This window comes from Notothenia coriiceps, unplaced genomic scaffold, assembly GCF_000735185.1.
Source record: "Notothenia coriiceps isolate Sejong01 unplaced genomic scaffold, NC01 NC01_scaffold00005878, whole genome shotgun sequence".
NCBI lineage: Eukaryota > Metazoa > Chordata > Actinopteri > Perciformes > Nototheniidae > Notothenia > Notothenia coriiceps.
In genome coordinates, this window is record NW_011338579.1 from 2,240 (window position 1) to 23,141 (window position 20,902).

A 20,902-nucleotide genomic window follows, 5' to 3' on the forward strand; every position below is an offset into this window, starting at 1 on the left:
ATCTGGCACGGGGTATTGATAGCGCTTTACACACAAACAAAATAATATTGGAAATACAAGAGGGGAGCTGCTGGAACTGGATGGTGATTTAATTGTATGGTCGTGTTTTTTTATCAGCATTGTCTTTTCCTTACTAATCTGTTGGTCTGTGTCCAATATACTCTAAAATACTCTGGACTTTGCTGCAAGTTGACCTCCTTCTTTGTGCCCTCCTCGTGCAGAACACAGACCCGGTCCATGACATGCTCCTGGACGTGATCACCTGGGTGGGCATCCTCCTGTCTCTGGTCTGCCTGCTCATCAGCCTCTTCACCTTCTGCTTCTTCCGCGGCCTGCAGAGCGACCGTAACACCATCCACAAGAACCTGTGCATCAGCCTGTTCATCGCAGAGTCTCTGTTCCTGGTGGGCATCAACCGCGGGGACCAGCCGGTAAGACACCTTCTATGGAGTCTGTTTATTTAGCACCCCTGCAATACGCCTCCTGCACAACGTACTGCAAGAGTTATACATTTCTAAATAGTTGCTTTTACACTCGGTATGCTAAGCTGAGCTAAGCTAGCTTGCTGCTAGATCCAGCTGTTAACAGTTTTTATTATTCAAACATTAGACTTCAATCAAGCTTTCTTATCGTATACTCTTGCCAAGAAAACCAATCTCAAAACAAAGTTGGTTGAACAGAGTTAATTTGAAATCTTAAGTGTTGGATTTAAATCATTAGGTAATCTAATATGTTTAAATGTGTACTGCAAAAGTGATACATTTCTAAATAGTTGCTTTTACACTCGGTATGTTAAACTGAGCTAAGCTAGCTTGCTGCTAGATCCAGCTATTAACAATTTTTTAATATTCATACATTAGACTTCAATCAAGCTTTTTATCGTATACTCTTGCCAATAAAACTAATGTCAAAACAAAGTGGCTGGCATTAAGTACAAACACTTGAAAAATGTGGCCAAAATGAGTATAACTTCTTTATATAAATCCAGTTGCTGTATTTTAAACATCTAGTCAGTAAGGAATGAAATGAAAGTGCCTAAACAAATAAAGACATGAATAACAAAGTTTTATACAAATAATTGTTGCTAATTCATAGTCCAGAGAAAGAAAAGCATTTATATTAAAGTCCACAGAGGACCGCCACCATCGTCTCCTCTGATTTGAAAAGGGAGTGTAACCTTTGCTGTCCCTCCCACAGAGAGAGAGCCTGTGGCCATGAACTTTTAGATTCTGCTCGGCACCGAGAGGAAATACTGAAAGGAGAGAAATAGATGCACTTTATTTGACAAACACTCCTCTCGGTCCCCTGGCTGCAAAAGAAGCAAACACTCACTTGAGATGACGCTCACACAGAACACAAATGTTATTCTCTCGGGTACTGCACACACTCAACGACATTAATTCATCCTTTCACTCCCTAACCTCCTCATGCAGCACTTCTCACATTTTTAAACTCTTCAGAATAATCTGCATTAATCCTTTCGACACACTAAACCATCTTTTAATAACTGGAGTTTCAGCTGTGTGTGCCATCTTCAAATGCGTGTGTTCACACTTTAGACAAATGTCATTACATGTGTACTGGAGGGCGGAGGGCTTTGCTCCGCCCACAGCTTCATGCTGTCGTGCCACTTCTGTTTCCAATGAGGCACAGTTATATTTGCTCTCAGATGGAAACATACTGTAAATGATTGTATGACAGTATGTGTCATTTATTTAATATCATTGTTTAAAACATGCAGTGTTATTCCAAGCATACCTATAATTCACTTCTGTATTATTAGCTGGACTATGTTAACCAGAAATACATGACTCCTAGTTGAAATAATAATCAATAATGATATCCCAAATAAAAAGAATGTCACTTTGAGAGCGCATACCTCCTCAAAGACCAATGGTGCATTCACATGCTCCTGGGAGAAGGTCTCATTTACACTACACTTTTTACAAAACAAACTGCTTGAAACAGGAATAAATAAATAAAAACTTTCAGGAATACTATGTAATAAATAATAATAATAATAAATGTTATTTTTGGAGCGAATTTCTGGGTACTCGATAACATTTTACGGTGTAAAATGCATAAAAACAACAATTAAAGAACACACTTAAAATACATAATACCAAAAGATTATAACAGATTAAAAGTGACTTTGTATTTGTGCAAGATGCATTAAATAGGACCATTTCAACTCAACCTAAATCAAACAAATAAAAGTCATAACAATAGTTGCACATTAAAATGAAAAAATGACATTAACAATTAAACAAATGTATCGAGTAAATAATAAAATACAAATAAATATCTCAAAAGTATATTTAAAAAATAGAAGGCAATAACATTAAAACATATTATAAGATTTACAGAGAAAGAAATATAGTGTTGTTATTTTCAGCCTAATGGTTTAAAATGATAATAATATCCCAGTTTAACCTCAAGGCTTCCTCTTTGAAGTTAAAGAAAATGCTCTGCCTTTTATCTCACCCTCTATAACCTTTTATGGGTTTGATTCACCGCCCGGCTCTAAGATCACTCTCCTGCACTGCAATTAATGTCCACTCAACCTTTTAGTTATTTAATTGAACCCATTTCAGTGACAAAACTCCCCAGTTATGTTCAACTGCGCCGATAATTAGATCAATCCCTGACAGTGGCAGTGTGTCTTATTATTGTTAGAAAGTGTGTGGGCACATGCAGACTTAGAGAGTGTGTAACTGCACCACGAGCTCCTGCGCACCTGGCCGCAGTATTAAATGCTCTGAGCTCCAAATGGCTGCAGGACTCCTCTTCTCCATATCTCCCTTTCATCCATGCCAACGACAGCAAACAGGAACACATGGGCTCAGTATCTGCAGCTCCTGCCAGTCACCACAGGCTCACTTCCAACAGCCTCAGCCAAACAGAGCCAAGCAATGCTAATTGTGAAGAAGACACAAACATGCAGAGGTCAGAATATGCTGTTCAGTTATAGTCACATATTCTGCCCTCTAGCAAGGCATCTAATCCTGCAGGAAACCAGAGAATAACTGATTGTGGTTACTGTCAACACTCACACTTCCCTTCCTTCTCAGATTGCTTGTGCGGTCTTCGCCGCCCTGCTGCACTTCTTCTTCTTGGCGGCCTTCACGTGGATGTTCCTGGAGGGCGTGCAGCTCTACATCATGCTGGTGGAGGTGTTTGAGAGCGAGCACTCACGCAAGCGCTACTTCTACCTGGTGGGCTACGGGGTCCCCGCGCTAATTGTGGCCGTTTCCGCTGCAGTGGACTATCGGAGCTACGGGACCGACCGAATGTGAGCTCATTTCACAATCTGCCCTAAAGGCTGCGGAAGAAATGGTTTCCCTTTCTGCATGCAACATTTCTTTTTTGGGGCTCAGCTTTAGACTAGAGTACATACCATCTAGAGTGGTTGCTAAGATAATTACAGTTAAAATGTGCACAACAAAAAGTACAGTCGAAAAGTCAAATATGTCAAGTTGCAATGGATACCAAAGAGAGCAATTTATGTTCATGACGAGAAGACAATTCTACTTCCAGTTTTGGAAAATAACGTCACATCTGGGGATTGTTACGGGGCATAAAAGGCTTTATTTGCTGACCCTCACATGCCTGTCTCTCCACCGATAAAAACCCTGCTAACAACAGTTTATTTTGTTCGAGGGTCTCTAACAATCTTGCAGATGATGCTACAATAGCTATAGCTCATCATCAACTCTTAATGAAGCAGAACGGGGACGGGAGCTGCTGAATTGACATGGTTCTGACAGTGAGAGATGCTCACTTCACGAGATAGTATTGCTGGATGAATGGCTGTTGTGGCTAATGTCAGCATTTTGGGATGCACAAATTACATCAGGATGGGGGGGGGGGACTATGAGCAGGGAGATGAAGAGGGAAAGAGAGAGGAAGAGACAGCAGATTAACAGAGAGACACACACTGCCTTTTAGTATTTCCTTCTGAAGCTGCATACACCAAGTGCTCCATAAAGCAGAGCAAGGATCGCCCCCTGAGTAAATCTCAAAGCCATCTGAAATAATGAAGACCAGCATCAGCAGTTTGCTTCCAAGATGTTTATCATATATGGCCCACACACACACACACACACACACACACACACACACACACACACACACACACACACACACACACACTGGTAGTTCCTGGTGATGGATGAGGCGATAGCTGCCACCGCCTGAGCCTTGGCATCATGTGAATAATTAAAGCCTGCCACCGGTGGAACAATTATTCGCCGCCATTGAAGGATGAGGGAAGGGACGGGGCGGGACAAGTGTTGAATAGCAATAAGTGTGTGTGTGTGTGTGTGTGTGTGTGTGTGTGTGTGTGTGTGTGTGTGTGTGTGTGTGTGTGTGTGTGTGCGCGCGTGATTTAAGGGGCTATAGCAGCATTATCATAGGCGGTCTCGTTTTAAATATCCAGCAAGTGACCCAACATTAAAGTGGAAACTGAACTCAGGAGACCTTTATTAAATTACTCTTTGAGAATGATTACTCTCAATGGACCCTTGAGCAAGGCAGCTCTTCTGGAGTCAGCAGAACCAGGATTACTCCGTTTAATGAAAGTAATACATCAAACCACTTGGACCCTCTTGAATCCAGTTTCAGTAATGTAGTTGTGTTACTGTAGTGCAGAATAATGGCTGGGTTTAGTCCAAGTTCTCCCGTAGATATTTATTATAAATATAAACACTTATGTTTACTTTCAGCCCCTCTCGTCAAAAGCAGTATACGCTTCAGGCCTGACAGACATGTTGGATGCATTTGAATTCTTACAAAGATCGGCAAATAACCATATTGCTTTAATATATAGTTAATTGAAACCTGTTGTGTTTATTGCATTTTCACATCAGCAAGTATTCAGGACTCAGGGTAAATGTTCGCTATTAGCTGTGTTAAATATGTATCTTTAAAGAACACTAGTTTGGATAGCTTGGTTAATAATCCAAGAATATTCAACACATTTTCATCTTTTGGAAGGAGCTTTTATTCGTAGTTTCTCTCAAAATCCTATTTATTTATAACAAGCTATACTTTGGGTTTTCTTTTTCGAGGGCGGTTGTGTTACATGCTTCTTCACTAGTCGGCTTCTAAGGACACCAGCTAACCGGGTGTATTTCAGTAGAGAGAAGGCTGACACTGAACACATCACACCAACATTGATAAGCACTACATGTGGAAGGGAAAACTCATAGTTTTTGATCAGTGGGTGAACTGTCCCTTTTTAAGATTATAGTTTAAAGGGGCCCTATTCGCTCATGTTCAGGTTCATATTAGTATTTAGAGCCTCTACTGTGACAGGCAGGAAGAAACAACAGCCTGCAGCTCCCACCACCCACCACGTCTCTACATCTCTCTGATCTGAGGAAGAGACGAACAATAAGAAGCTTCAGCGTCATTTCTTTCCACGATTCGCAGCACACGCGCTTTGATGAGCTGCCAGTTTCTCTGCGTGTCTTCTGTTTGCTCTTCTTTATGCTTCCATATGTGTTTTTCTGTGTTTCCTCCTCTTCTCCAGTGACATCAGAGAGCAGGAGAGATATCAACAACAAAGCAACAGTCACTTCTATCCCGTCACTTCCCCTATTATATGCTCTCTGCTCACACTGACACTTCTGCAGTGACAAACATGTGCATTCTGGTCCTTTTGCAGTGGAGGTTTTAAAAGTACAGTATGGCTGCAAATACATTTTTGTATGCAAGACAGTGGAACCCAAAAGGCCTTCATCAGATCGTGCAACAATTGTTTTGTCAAGGACATTTTAAGAGACATATTTGCTTAGCTTTCTGTCTTTCTGCAGAACTATTCACCCCTATTTTCTTCTAAAGTGCCCCCTGGCCTTTATATTTTAAAATACCATGAAATGCCCCCCCTTGAAAGACAACACGCCTGTATGAACTATCATTTTCCATTGTCCAAAAATGGAGGCGTCTTTCTGCTGCAGCAGCGGAGATTAACAGATTAATAATTCAACCACAGGTCATAAATCATTTTTTTGCTATTTCTAAGCTACATTTCCACCTTCTTCTGTCCTGTTGCTCCTTTGTTTAGTTTTTCTCACTGTTCTGATATGATAATAAGGTCAGGAGAGCGTGGTGTTTAATTATTGACATAATTACAGCAGAGTCATTTAGTGAACATGTGAGGCTCTTTGTGTTTGGAGATGTCAGGGTCAAGGGCAATCCAATCCCTTTTGAGTGATACTACCTTTCAATTAAGAACTGAGTCGGTCATCAATTTTCATCTGTAATGGTAATATCCTATTTAACCCTACAAGTAAAAGAAAGCAGTTTCTCAAAATTGGCACCCTAGTCGAAACGGAGCAACATTTTAGGAAACCAAAAAAACGAAGTGATGTCTGAATGTATCAACACATTGTTAACAAAGGCATATAAAGACATGCAACTAATATGAACCTGACAGTGAGCAGAATAGGGCCTCTTTAACTGTGACACCTGTTTTCTGATCAAAGCCCATTGAAGCTCATTGAAACTCGAAAACCTTTTCCTTCAAATCCCTTCTCATGTCCATAATTCTGCAGCCCTTGGAGCAGTCTGTGTTGTGAAGAGCCTATTCCTCTGAGGCACTTCCTCTTGATGTATATCCTCGCTGTATGAAGCCATACCCTAAATCTTTCTCTCTCCCCCTCCTCCCTCTCCTCTCCCCCTTATTGCAGATGCTGGCTGCGCCTGGACACCTACTTCATTTGGAGTTTCATAGGACCGGCAACCTTGATAATTATGGTAAGCGAACCACCCTCCCCCTTTCTGCTCATTAACCCTACTTAGCCTGCGGGTCGTCCCTTAAACGCTCCAGCGAGATCTCTTCCTCTCGCTTCTCTTCCCTCCCTCTCTTCTCCGCCCTGTTGAGCGCCGAAGTCTCTGCGGGCACAGCTGTCCCGAGAAACAGATGAGGGTTGTGAGGATATATCGCAGCGTGTCACCCGCTGCAGTCACCGGCTGAGGCCAATTTTGGGGGGGAAGAGAGGGTAGGAGGGGGGAGACGTAGAGAAAAGAGAGTGAACTCTGCTCAGTATGCAATGTTGGAGTAATCCACTCCCAGATTATGATTGATTCTGTTCCTGTTCCTACTACTCTACACTACCTTTCTCCACCCCTCACACACACACACACACACACACACACACACACACACACACACACACACACACACACACACACACACACACACTCCCTATGTCTTGCACGATTAGGACAACCCATATTTTACAATTCAATTTTACTGATCCCACTGCTTTAATTTTGATTATCTTTTAAGACAATGATAATGTAACAGTTAATAGCATATTAACATTCATTTGAATTATACTCTTTCAGTGTTTAGTATTGTTATTATGATATAAACATATGTTAGTTTTGACGGTTAACGTGCTGCTGCTTCATCGGGGGGAAAAAACCCAATTTGGAAATGAATAAATGATATCTAATCCTATGTAAGTCATTCAAATGAATACTGTTATAACTTACAAAAGGTTTAGTAACATTTCTGAAACAATAGTGTATAACTTTTAGGGCAAAGTGTATTAGATTATTATATCATTTTCTGTAACCAGTAATACTGTATGACAAATCTAAATCAAGGAAAGAAGCTGAACATACAGCATTAACAAATCAAAATGAAGATAATAGTTTCCATGCTGGGAAGAAGAGACCAGATCCAATTGTTCCTCAGGAGTTTGGTGAATATTTAGGGCAAAGATGTCTTTTAAGTCTTTTCTATTCTCGCCTCTTATTATCTTAATATTAGCTGTGCAGCAGTGAAAGCATACTAATTGCTGTATTTCCTGAGGAGCCACTCCGGCACCCTTATTTAGCGACCAGGTTTCACTCATTATCTGATTTAGTGATTTCTGACTTGCAGAGAAAAAGGAAATAATGAGACTGTTTTTGTCAAAGGCAGGTGCAAAAGTCAAACTGAGACATTCTTGACTCAACTTTGTTAAGTTTTCATTTCACCTTTTGAAACCTTCTGCATAAAGAAACGGAAGTACTCCAAAGGAAGTCAAATTGAAAAAGTGTCCTTTCATGGTACAATTAAAGTGTTTGACATCCCTCCGAATAAAGGATTTAATCGCTTGTGATATAGCAGGGGAATTGTTGATTTGTAGTCCCTGGGCATATGTTGTAAAGTCACCCTTAAAACTGATTATATTTAAAAATTCAAAATTAAATTGTGCAATTTCTGTATGAAGGTATTGAAACTTTTTCAATTGACAGAACTTTTAAAAAATCAAGCATTTCACCAAAAAAAAAAATCAATGCGAAGTGTATTTTGCTTAGTGTAAAAGAAAAGGACCTCAGTGGTGTTGGCAGCTATTCCCAGAGGTTTTCTCTAAGCGTGAATATGATGAGACAAGTGTGAGGAAGTCATACGTGCAGCCCTCCTCTCCCTCCTCTTCCTCTTATGTTTCTCTTGTTCCACCATCATGCACAAACTAATTTAAAATGAATGAAAACACCCCCTCTTCCTCTCTGTGTCCCTCAGCTGAACGTGATCTTCCTCGGCATCGCCCTCTACAAGATGTTCCATCACACGGCCATCTTGAAACCAGACTCTGGTTGCCTGGACAACATCAAGTAAGAGCCCTCGGATCATCCGGATATCCATTAAAGTGGAACAGAAATAGCTCCTGGTGACGTGATGAAAGCTTGTTTTAGAGTGACAACTGAATTGTGTTTCCTTCAGTTCAATGAAACACTGCTAAAGTGACACGTGTGCATGTCACTTTTCCTGACTCCCCTTTGAAACCTCATTAAAGGCACTTATCCAACTGTTTCAAGGTTTTCTGGTTTAAGCTACCTTGCTAAACTTTAACCCAACAGGTGAGTTTCTTTTAAGTTTTGCTTAAAGTTTCAGATAAATAGCTTTTACTTGTGTCCAGACATCTGGTGGTGCAATATGTTACCGTATGTTCAGCTAAAATACCCCTAGTGGAAAAATAAGAAAGGTTTATGGCTATTTGTACAACGCTGCTTGATTTGAAGGAGTTCAATCATTTAATTATGATACAAAAGCCAATTAGCTTTAGTTGTTTAATCCATTAAACAACATATGTGCGGACTAAAGGTCTTTACATACAAATAAACCACATGGAAATCAGTTGATTAAAGGCCCTACAACTCAAAGGATCATTCATGTTATCCATTTGTCTTGCAAAGATATTGATTTGTGCAGCTTTTAGTGCCAAAGCATTGCATTGTGGATCTTAAAAACACCCCGTGATGTGTGCATTACACTCCACAGATCACGCAGTAGAAAGTCTCTTCTTCTCAAAGTTTCCCGCTGAAGTGTGTGTGATGTGTTTTTAAGTCTGTCAGGAGGATGACGGTCTTTTGGGTCATTGTGTTTGACGTCAGCTGCAGCTACCTGGGGTCGGGGGGNNNNGGGGGGGGTCAGGGGTGGGGGCTCCTCCACAGATGGTGTAAAGTTGTTTTTCCTCGCGGTGCTATGATGGATAAGGGTCTCGCCTCTGTTTTTGCTGTCTGCCTGGCTTTTTGAAGCCGCTGTGGACACATTAGTGTGCTTTATGGCTCGGGTTGTTCTCTGTGGCATCGCATCGCTGGGCGTGTGTCTGCCCCGTCTGCCCCCTCCTCTCTGCACGGGGAGACACATAAACTCCAGCTAACATGATGTAGCTGCTGCAGTCAGGCTGGGTTTCTATGTGAACTCAACACAAGATGTTTGTGTTCTTTAAGTGCTGCTTCTGGTTAAAGTGACATCTCCGTCCCTTTAACATGACATGTAAAGACGTTCAGCGTTTATTAGATTTGTCACTTCTGAGTAATAAGTTGCTATATTTTTCATTTTTGTAATCCTCCTGTGAACTAGGTAAACCCAGTGGCTTTTTGCATCAGCCAGTTACTTAGTTACAGTTATTACAATAAAAGCTTTAACTAAGGGGATTTATGCATTACTTAATGAACTGGAATTGCACATTTGGAGAGTGGAGACCGCCACCTTTACCATAAGAGAAACATACTGCGCCACGTAATGCGCATTTACTCCCAAATGGCTCATGCTACACCTTTACAACAAGTGTCGTGATAATAGGGCCAGTATTATTTCTGTAGTCCTGCTGAAACAGAAAACCTAACTTCCATAGCTAAGGTAAACATGGCTGCACCACAAAGTTTATTTCCTACATTGAGGTGAATTTTTACTTTAAATGTACTGCCAAGTCTCACACTTGTACAGCTAACAGACTAAACAATCACCTGTTGATATATGAACCAATTAGATTGAAGAGTAGATAATCAGGTCAAAACATTGAATAGGATAAAAAGGCTTTGAATAGTGATGTAAACTGCAAAGATATTGAATGATTTGTCTCCAGTAAGACAAAGACTTGTTTCTGATAAAGTTGAATACTGATGTAAACTGGAATGATATTTCAAAGGTTTAAACGGAGGCAAAAACACAGAAAAGGCTTGGTGTACATACATATAGCTTAGCGGAGCACTTTGATCCAAAACCCCCTCTACTGTACCTAACATTTTCCTGCTCCATTTCTGTGTCTTACTCACAAGGTACATTGCATACTTTGTTCTGCAGAAAAATATTGACTGCTGGAGTTCACAGCGTGGTTTGATTTATTACAGCGGCCTCCCATAATGCACCACACAGCTGACCTTCTGACCTCCGAGTCTTCCCGACCTCGAAGCAATCTGCAGCGTTTCAGATGACCGTTGGAAAAAAATAAATGGTGTGCTGCTTCTGTCAGCCTCTCATTCGCCTGACACACTTGAAACCTTTCTCAACACGCGCCTGCACAAAGCTTAAAAACAGGAAGTGATAAACACAAACAGGAAGTAATAGGTCTTCAAAGCCAGTAGTGTGCAGTAGTCTCTCAGATCCATTATTTCTTTCCACTTACTGAGTTATCAAGGTGTGATGGTGATGATAGTACGGGTTAATGCACTCATGTTAATGAGGTGCGTCCTCTTTTATCTTCTCTTTGCACCGACGTATTCCTCCTTGATGTCACGATTTCTCCTGAGATTTCATCATGCTGCTTTCTGTTAATATGAATGTTTTTGATCTGTTTGTCCCTCCCTTCTTCTTTTGATTTGGCTGTGTTTAACATCTTTCTGTTTTCTATCCACGTTTTCTATCCATGCATTTTTTTCTTTTCCTTTTCGTTTTAGCTACCGTTATTATGATGGATGTGTTATTGTAGAGTGGCACTGGTAAGATTTCACAGGATGTAGAGTAGATTTGATATTGTGTTTGATGTGTTTTTCCCTCCTCTCCTTGTAATGCAGCTGCCCTGTGATTCATGGATTAATGACTCCTTTAGACTAACTTCTAAATGCATCATATTCAGAGCATAATGACCTCAAATGGGGGACTTAGCTTCCTCTCTGTGCAGATAAAACTCTTCAAATGCTAACGAGATAATTTCAAAGACACAAAACACCGATGCCAACATCTGAAACATCTTTGAGCTAATTCGCATTTTTAGCATACCTTTGGTTCAATAATTAACATCCCGTCGGGGTGATCACAGCTTTTCCTCTTTTCTTCCTATAAAATGGCTTTATGCACATTTGAAGCAGGTTTAAATGACCAATTCCAATCTCATACCTAAATGATCTGTGACATTGCAGTGAACGCTAAAGGAAGTCATTTTGAAGGGACATGCTGGTAATTCGATGCCACAGTCTGATGTAGCTCTCTGCCTATAATTGTAGATTTCTTTCCGTTTTTCTCTAAACAGCACAATAAGTCTTATCTGCTGCACAGATGGATAGAAGATTTATATTGCACTAGCATTCAAATGTTTCCCTGAGCCGATTGCGTGAATGCTTTATTCAAAATCTGACTGAAATGCACTTTGAATTAGAAATATCTCTAAATAATTAGATTCCCCCTTACCATAAACTGCACTTAACAAACATGTTCAAGCCTAATGATGGCAGATCAAGAGTTTAAATGTCCTGTTCTGTTAGCTTTAAAGCGTGGAACAGCTGCAAAACTAAAAAGCAGTCTTCTTTTGTAAGTGAGCTGCTTTTTTGCCTCAAGGCTCCTTCTGTGCAGCTCTCAAACTCATCCCCATATTTTATCTGATAACTCCAGGAGGAGATATGAATTGTAGCCTCTTCATATCCTGTCCTCTGCGATGCATTCCTCGTGACCTCCCGTGTCTCCATCATAAAACACTCCTGCAGCCAAACGTTTGCCGGTGAGAGGACGGTATTTGGCTCTCTTTGTGCACACTGCTTGTGTTTCTGTGTCCGTTCTGCGGGCAGCCGCTTGATAAAGTACCTCTCCCTCCAGGTCATTAAGACAGCCCTGGGAAAATTATGTTTAATGGTTGCCCTGGTGAATTCATAAATCATTTATTTTGCCGCACACCTGGCCCATTTATAGCGGCTTAAACGCGAAGGTCTGCCAGCATTTATGAGGCGAGCTGCGTTCTTCACAGAAGCAGGACAATTACGGTTATCACCTGAAAATCACCGACAGCCTGTCTGACGTGTGGATGCAGCTTTAATCCTCTTTGTGTGTTGTTTCCCTCTTTAATATCTGAACAATTTTTGTATCTCCATTTCCTTGTCATGTGATTTGATTTATTTCTGTTTTCTTTTTGTTATGTCGCCACATCGCTCAGCTATCAGGATTATGAACCTGAGATCAAGTAAGACAAAATTTGAAGGCCTCATTTCCCATAATGCCATATTTCAATCACTCCTCCATGTTAACAAATCCATGCAGGTGCCTATGTGAGTCATTAACGTGATGTATTGCGTGTTGAAGCCGGCATTAGTGTGCACACGGTTCCCCTTTCTTACATATACATTTCCTCAGGTGACATGCAGGATTAGTTTGAAATGGCTCTTCAGTGCAGTCTGCATAAATATTTATTTAAGTGTAGATATGGCGCTGCAGATTGAAAACATAACAGCTGTATAGGGAAATGTTCGCACATGATATTAAGCTCAATTCAAGGCATCAAAACACCACAGAAGAAGACCAAGTGCCACTTCTCTACATGAAGATGGAGCCTTTTATTCCCATTCATCTCAGTTTACAAGACACTCAGGTAATAGAGCCCAACATGGAATGTACTCNCAGAAAACATACTACTTTGGTAAAAATGTTATACAAATGACATAAAGTGCATATTTCTCCCTGTGAAACTACCCTTACTTAAAATGTTTGGGGTTGCAAACTTCTGGGGTCATTTATTTGTTTGTTTTTTCCCACCATTGCACTCCTTCCTTTGTTGATTTACGGAACATAATGACATCACTACGGATTACGGAACATAATGACATCACTACGGGTTACGGAACATAATGACATCACTACCGAACACTCGCGCTTCAACACATTGTAGGTAATAGGCTTAGGGACGGGACATCGCTTAGCGGTTGCCCAAACACAAGAGAGCCGGCCAGCTAACCAATCAGAGCAGACTAGGCTCTGGGCATTACATTAAAGCATGTACAATGATAATATCACCCTGAGAAAATGGGCCCTTTAACGTCTCTTTTAATAGTGTTGAGTCAGATGACGAAAATGATGGGCACAAAAATCATCTCTCTGTCCTCACATAATCTGAGGTTGAGGCTAAAAGAATAATGACACGTTATTCGTCTAGAGAAATATCCATTAACTATATCAAATAGAGGGACTTTTTTCAGAAAATCCTGCAATCTGATTGAAACATCAGAGTGAATTGGAAAAGGTCTAACTGTGTCAATACTTGACCTTTGTGATACATTATGTCTACATTTAGATTTTTGATTGAAAGCCACAGTCTTTCCTTTTTCTTTATTTTTGCACATATTTTCTGTTGCCTCTCCGTCTGCACCACCTGTGGTCTAATGTTACCCGGCTTTGCCTCCTTCAGGTGCGTAAGGAGTATGGGAAATGTCTGCGCACTCACTGCTGCAGCGGGAAAAGTGTGGACAGCTCCATTGGCTCCGTGAAGGGAACGGCTTCTCGGGTCCCGGGACGTTACTCTACAGGCTCACAGGTGCCTCCACTTTTAAGATGTCTTCACAGTATCTTCCTCAGCGGGACAAATGAGCTCTCGTTGGTTTTGGACTACCAGTAATTCTGTCTTTGTGCTAAATAATGTGTGACATGACACAGATGTGCTCCTCCACACAGAACTAATGAGAGCAGATTTTAAAGGTGACTTTATGTATGATGGATTGCAAGGACATACTGCACATGTCCTCGTTCAAAAGCAGGGAAATATTATGAGTGCATGATGAGCTGAACATACATGAAGTGAGTCTGCTCTGCTGCAGCATAACGCTGACTGAAACATCGTCTCCACGCGGATTTGAATTCCTGCTTAAAAATCTGTAAATCTGTCTCCTCACAAAGCAAATGTATTCCTCCCACATCGACATGAAGCATGATTACCATGACACGTTGTCGTTGCACATCATATCCATGTTCTACATATTCTGTTTTCCTTCCAGTGTTCACGTATAAATAGACCTCAGTGGGCAGCATGCAGCAGCAGCCCACGATACAAGATGCTTGCTGCACACAGATCAGAGCGTTTAATTAGACTCTGACAAGATGGCTCCAACCTCACGCTCAGACAGGAATGGAAACACTCAGAGAGAAAGACGAGCTTGTTTATTGCTTACTCTGAATGAATGTGTAATCAGCAGAGCACATTGGAGCTGCTGGCTGTATGAGTTCTTATCCCAAAAACATAAAGAAATGTGTGTGTGGTGCTGGGGACAACATGATGAGAACAGTATGCCAATACCTGCGTCACTCCATGTTCCTGTTATAAAATACATGAGAAGATCATAACACCTCATCATTTATGACACCATGAAGTTATCATGATTAGAAAAAAGTCTGAATGTCGCTCTCAAATGAAGGCTTCCTGGGAGAGGTGTCATGACAGTTGCTCTAAATGTAGTTAATGATGGCTGCAGTGACTTCATTAAGCTGAAACCTGTCGGAGGAGAGAAATGAACATCTCAAAGGTCGTGACTCGTCAGTATTTTTAAACCTGGAGTGGGTTGCACCAGCTGCTCTTTACCAAACCTGGACATACCAATACGTTGTATGTTCAAAAAGAACTTTTCTCATACTCAAAAGAAAATCAATAACTCACAATTCAATGTGATATGATTGCGATAGCATTCAAAAAAGATATAACTATTGTGTTTATTTGGTTGATTTTCATTTAAAGAAAGTTCTCCTCCACAGTCACACTTTGACTTTTCACTGACTGTGTTCAGGGTGGGTCTTTCTGCCGGGTTTTGACGTGTTGTTGTTTGTGTCTGCAGAGCCGGATCCGTCGGATGTGGAACGACACAGTCAGAAAACAGTCTGAGTCCTCCTTCATGACCGGAGACATCAACAGCTCTGCTTCTCTCAACAGAGGTACCCGATCCCGCTGAAAAATACCCACACAAATAACTCCTCAATTCTTAGACTTCATGACTAATGCACAATGCCGTTTCACACAAAAGCGTCACCATTTTCCTAAAATTGCAGTTACAGTGTTCAATAAGAAACGACAGCTTTAGATCATATCTCCTTTCTTGTGTCTGGTTGCGTTTGTTGACAGTTTTCGAAAGAGAACTAGATTGTGAATGTGAGGCAGAGATTGAAAGTGCTGCCATGCTGCTGCAGAAAACCGTTTTTATTTTTGAAAGAAATCATTTCTACCATAGAGTAATTTAAAGGACACTGCAGGAAGGGTTTCATTACATCTGAACAATGAAGTAAATGTAATCACATTGTTTATGATTATTCTAGCTCAGGGGCATTTTAATACCTCCTAATATGTTTTTGGGAAGTGAAACGAGGCTTTCTCTCAGAGCAGGTGCAGCATAACAACCTGAAAATGAAATTCAGTGGAAACCCCTCTCAGAAGCACGTTAATAAAAGCATTTTCCCGTAACGCGTTTGACAGAGTGCAGTGAATAGAGTTATCCGGGGAGTCTCTCAGGTTTTTACAGAAAAATAGATTGCAGACTTCATCTGACACGGAGAGGCAAACAGCGCCCTGGCTGCCATCCATCCCAGCACTCCTCTCGCTGCTCCTCTTCCACACTCAACTCGCTCCGGGCTCCGGCCTGCGTCGACACTAATGCACAGTTACAATGATGGATTAATGCCCGACACGGGGAGGAAGTGTCAGGATCTCAATAATTAGGCACTCAGCTTAGCACCATCTCCAGACACAGCCTCCATCCAGCCACTGGGGTGGGAAGACTGGAGAAAAAAGTGCAAAAAAAGCTTCAATAAATTGAGGTGGAGCTAGAAATGGTTAAATATCATAAGGTGCAGATAAAGTAGCACTTATCCATGGCTGCTCCCGTTAAAGAGGGAATGTATTCTGCTGATTTCTCCTCTGATTGTTCGCGCTTCTCTCGAGAGCGGACTCATCTAATCATCCTGATAGCGTTACATGTTCAATTCCTCCCAGCATTGGGGATTATCGCAGCAAACACTCATTGCTTTTTTTGCAAATGGTGCAATTTATCAGAACAATAAGTGTTAGATCTGTCACTGGCGGAATTTAAGAGGAGCCGCTGTGTGTGAAACAGACTGTAATTAGGACAAGAAGCGACAACAAATTAGTCTTTTTAAAATCAGAAAAACATTCGGATTCACAGGCAAATAATACTACGCCTGATTTATACTAAAGTTAAACATAACATTCATTTAATCCTGAAAGATGAGCCAAAAGAAAGAGAAAACGGAGGTTCAAAATATAACTAAACAAATTCAGCAATCTGAAATAAAAGCAGATTTCATTGATAATAGATGTTTTCCCGCTCTGCTAAGGAAGCACATGCATGTAACTTCTTGCATGTGCAGCTTTAATAATAAAGGCATCACAACATGTTGACAGGAGGGAAAGTAGATCTTGTAAACAGGAAACGAATGCGAAGCCGCAAATATTTTCAGCATACTTGATATTCAGCTTAATGTATTCAAAACCCTTGAAAATAAATTATTTTTGTCAACAGCAGAGGAAAACAAACACCAGGGAATGTGCGGCGTTCATGTTGCAGATTAAATCTGCTGTTCATCCCAGGCTCCGGCTGGGAAGGCTGTTCCTGTGCGCAGAAACTGATGAGTCATCGAGCACAGGCTTGGCATTAATAGAGAATGAGGCCAGGCTGCAGCAACACTTCATACGGGGGTTATTTCTGAGAAAACACAATCTTAACATGAACTCTGCCTTGTGGAGGAAAGTAAATATTTCCCACTTATGTTCATGAGATCGAAACTAACAGAGCAAGTTGTGCACTATCAAGCTGTCTGGTCTCACATGCAGCTTACAGCGATATTGAAGGAAGATTTAGAAACACTTTTATTTTAACAGTGGGTTATTGATTCCAGTTAAAAGTACAGGAGAATCATTTTGAGGTGGCTACAGGGTATCATGTTAAAAAGACAACTATAGCTTGCTATAGCATATCAAGCTAATGTTGTAGCAGCGTACAGACATACCTTTATATTTCAAACAATATATTTGCACTTGGACATCAACTGTATATGTAAGATTATCTCAAATGTAATATGTGATGTATAGATTAAGCTTCGGACATTGTGACATTGCATCAAGTGCTCAGGGAGATTTATTTTTGAATTAATTTAGTGTCAAAGAGCCAACAATGTCCTGGTGCTGATTGGGTGTATAGTATGTGATACATAAGAGCTGACAAACACACACTTTCTTTGGATATATGTTTGCATGAAATGCAAATGTATCTTAGTTTGCAGTGCTAAGCATTGTAACATGTGCTTAGGGAAATTTGTTGTTGCATTACTTTAGTGTCAAAGAGCCAACAGTGTCCTGGTGCTGATTGTGTGTGTCCTGTTTGAGAGTAGAAATATAAAACTACATGTGTCCTGTTGGCCATGTCGATGCTTTTATGTAATTTATGTTCAAATTTCCTGCCTTTTATGTGAGCAGGAGAACAGGCTTCCAACTAATGGCAGGCATTAACGATATGATTACCATTGTTTCCTATTAGCCTCTCATGTAGCATTAATGATCATTTGGATGTTAATGGCGGTTCATTGCTCAGCTGATATGTATGTTCTCTGTCCCTCTGCACCTCTCTCTGTCTCTGGCTGCTGCAGGGGCTATGGCTAACCATCTTATACCTAATGCACTCCTCCGTCCTCATGGCACTAACAATCCCTATAACACATTGCTTGGGGAATCGGCAGTCTATAACAACCCTCTGGGCATGTACAACACACAAGGTGTGCTAGCTTCTTTCATTCTCTAACATTGTGCTGGGGCAGTGGGTTTTTTTCATGTCTGGTCCTGCAGAACCTGTGAGGGAAACGTTATGATTGCAGAGTTAAAAGTAATGGACTTCACTGAGCTGAAATGCCAGCGTTCACCCCTTGAGGGTTTTTACAGGGCTTTGATATAAAGAAAAACACTGCTCTAGATGTTGTGTGTTAGCATTGAACAAACTTTGTCTCAAAGATCCGCAGGTTTGTTCTGCTCTGGGCTTTTCTTCAGGGGATGTGTCCTGGCTTCTGGCTTAATATTCAGTTACAACAGTCACACTGACATTGTGATAAAGTAAACAAAAAGATGATGAAGAATGTTCTCCTGCAGGGAGCCGGATACATCCCCTCTCATTTATTTTAAATGTGCTCTAATGTTGTCAGCTTGTCTCCATGTCCTCTGTCTCTGTTTCCTTTGGAATTGTCAAACACTGTTGTCTGTGATGAATGTAGTCGGATCTGATGTTTAAACTTTAAATGATATCGCAACAACTAGAAAAGTCTGCTATTATTCCTCATTTTAAGCCGTGAATAGTTTCGTTTTTTAATCGATACTTTGATTGCTAATTCAACTGTGGTCATTTGAACTCCACGTGATTGAGCTATTCATTGAGGATTTTAACACTTTCTACAAATATCCACATCAGCACAAAGGAAACTAGTTTAATATCGTGATCAAATGCTTCCTCTGTGTGCTCTCTGCAGTCTCGCTGTAACTTTGTGAGTGTGTAAAACTGAGAAACTCGTGTCAAAACGGAGATAAAACTCGCATAGAGCTTTGATCAGGGGATAATTTATGTAAGCAATACAAGTCCTGCATGGGAGCTCCTGACAGCGGGCTATAATTCACTTACATTGCAATAGATGTGAAAGAAATATCCGAAAGGAGGAAAATGCAAATGCATGAAAAGATTTACGGCTGCATTTGATGCTCGCCGTGTTTTACCCTGAGGGTCCTGCAGAAACTTCTTCTTCTACATGTGTTAATAGAAATGTTTGCATGGTGCATTAAACAATGCGTCATCAGTGTACTGTATGTGCACATGTTTCTCTCTTGTCACTGTTTTGCTTATCGTGTTGTTTCTTTTCTTCTCTCCTTCCTCATGCTGTCCCTTAAAGAGCCCTACAGAGAGACAAGTATGGGAGTCAAACTAAACATTGCTTATCAAATGTAATTCACTTTGGCTTTACTATATTTTCACTCCATGCTGACAAAGGGGCAATGAAAACACAACATGTCATTCCCTTTGGAAGTAAAAAGCAATATTTGTATGTTACAATAGACCTGTAGAAATCACTTCAAATGCGGCTGTACTGTAGCACACTCTGGACATGAAAGTAACTGTGGCTGAACACCACTTCCATTAGGAGAAACACAATGCAGCTTCAAAAACATATAGAAACACTAATGTGCCAAAACACATGCGAATGAAGAAACATCTGCACCAACTTGACAAAACATGACGTTTTTTACAGTTCATTTAGTAAACACTGCATGTTTTCTAAAGCAAGTTTCACCTAATGGAAATGTTTTAGCTTCTTTGCTCTGAGCCACCATTGATAATCCAACCGGAGACTAAATGTCCCAAGGCACATCGATATCAATTGATTTGTATTCTTTCTCTGAATCGTATAGCACTTATATTATTTTTATTTCACTTTGATACACTTTCTGAAGGTCTCATGAATGAGTCTTATCGCATTTTCAGCAGGTCAAACTTTGGACTTGACTTTTTTTAACGAGCTGCGCGGCCTTGTCCGATGAATCATCGTGAAGTGTTGCTTTGATGCTGATTGCACAGCCTCCGCCCAACTGATCAAATATGGTTCATGTTCATGCAACAGAGAGAAGTCCTCCTTCTGAAATGTTTTCATGTCGAGAGAAAGACGGATAGTTATGCAGAGATGAATACATTATTTGTATTCCCAGTTTTACAATGTTTGCTCATATGGGACAATATGGGTTCAAACTGCTGTTGAGTGTTAATGCATGGCTCAGTCTGCTTGCTTGTGTTCAGTGTGTTGTTGTGCTTCGTGTTGTTGTGTGTCAGTGTTTTCATCTCTGCTACTGTTAAATCAATAAAAAGTGAAGCAGAGAATGTTATGTTTGCAACAAGGTAAGTGTTTATATTTGCAGAAAACATCTTTAAATGTACACAATGTGTGTTTGTGATGAGGTTTTTCAGAATAAAAGCGCTGATGGGTGTTTGTCGTTTCAGAGGGAATCCTGAACAATGCCCGGGATTCAAGTGTCATGGATACTCTACCACTGAATGGTAACCACGGCAACAGCTACAGCATCGCCAGCGCCGAGTACATGAGCGATTGCGTACAGATCCTGGAGCGGGGCTACAACCACAAGGAGACCACCCTGGAGCAGAAGATCCTCAAAGAGCTCACGTCCAACTACATCCCCTCCTACCTCAACAACGCCGAGCACAACCGCAACCTCATGAACAAACTGGTCAACAACGTGAGCAACGGGGGCAAGGAAGGGGGCTAAACTGGTCTTCAATGGCATTAAAACGATAACAACGATACTGTAGTTAATCCATAGGTTAATATCCAATGTGACTGCGTCCCCTTTGAAATGTTCTGATAATCTATAGCCTAAGC

General features: G+C 40.9%; 1 protein-coding gene across 1 annotated transcript; it reads left to right on the forward strand.

Annotated features, from left to right (window-relative positions):
- Positions 1–209: 209 nt before the first annotated feature.
- On the forward strand, positions 210–20,789 carry LOC104943282 (latrophilin-3-like). Its single transcript, XM_010768631.1, has 11 exons — positions 210–431; positions 3,072–3,292; positions 6,693–6,759; positions 8,522–8,613; positions 12,648–12,674; positions 13,064–13,079; positions 13,893–14,018; positions 15,307–15,403; positions 18,125–18,250; positions 19,406–19,423; positions 20,506–20,789. Exons 1-11 carry the CDS (start codon positions 243–245, stop codon positions 20,787–20,789), a joined length of 1,263 nt encoding a protein of 420 aa, XP_010766933.1. The 5' UTR covers positions 210–242.
- The last annotated feature ends 113 nt before the right edge of the window (positions 20,790–20,902 follow it).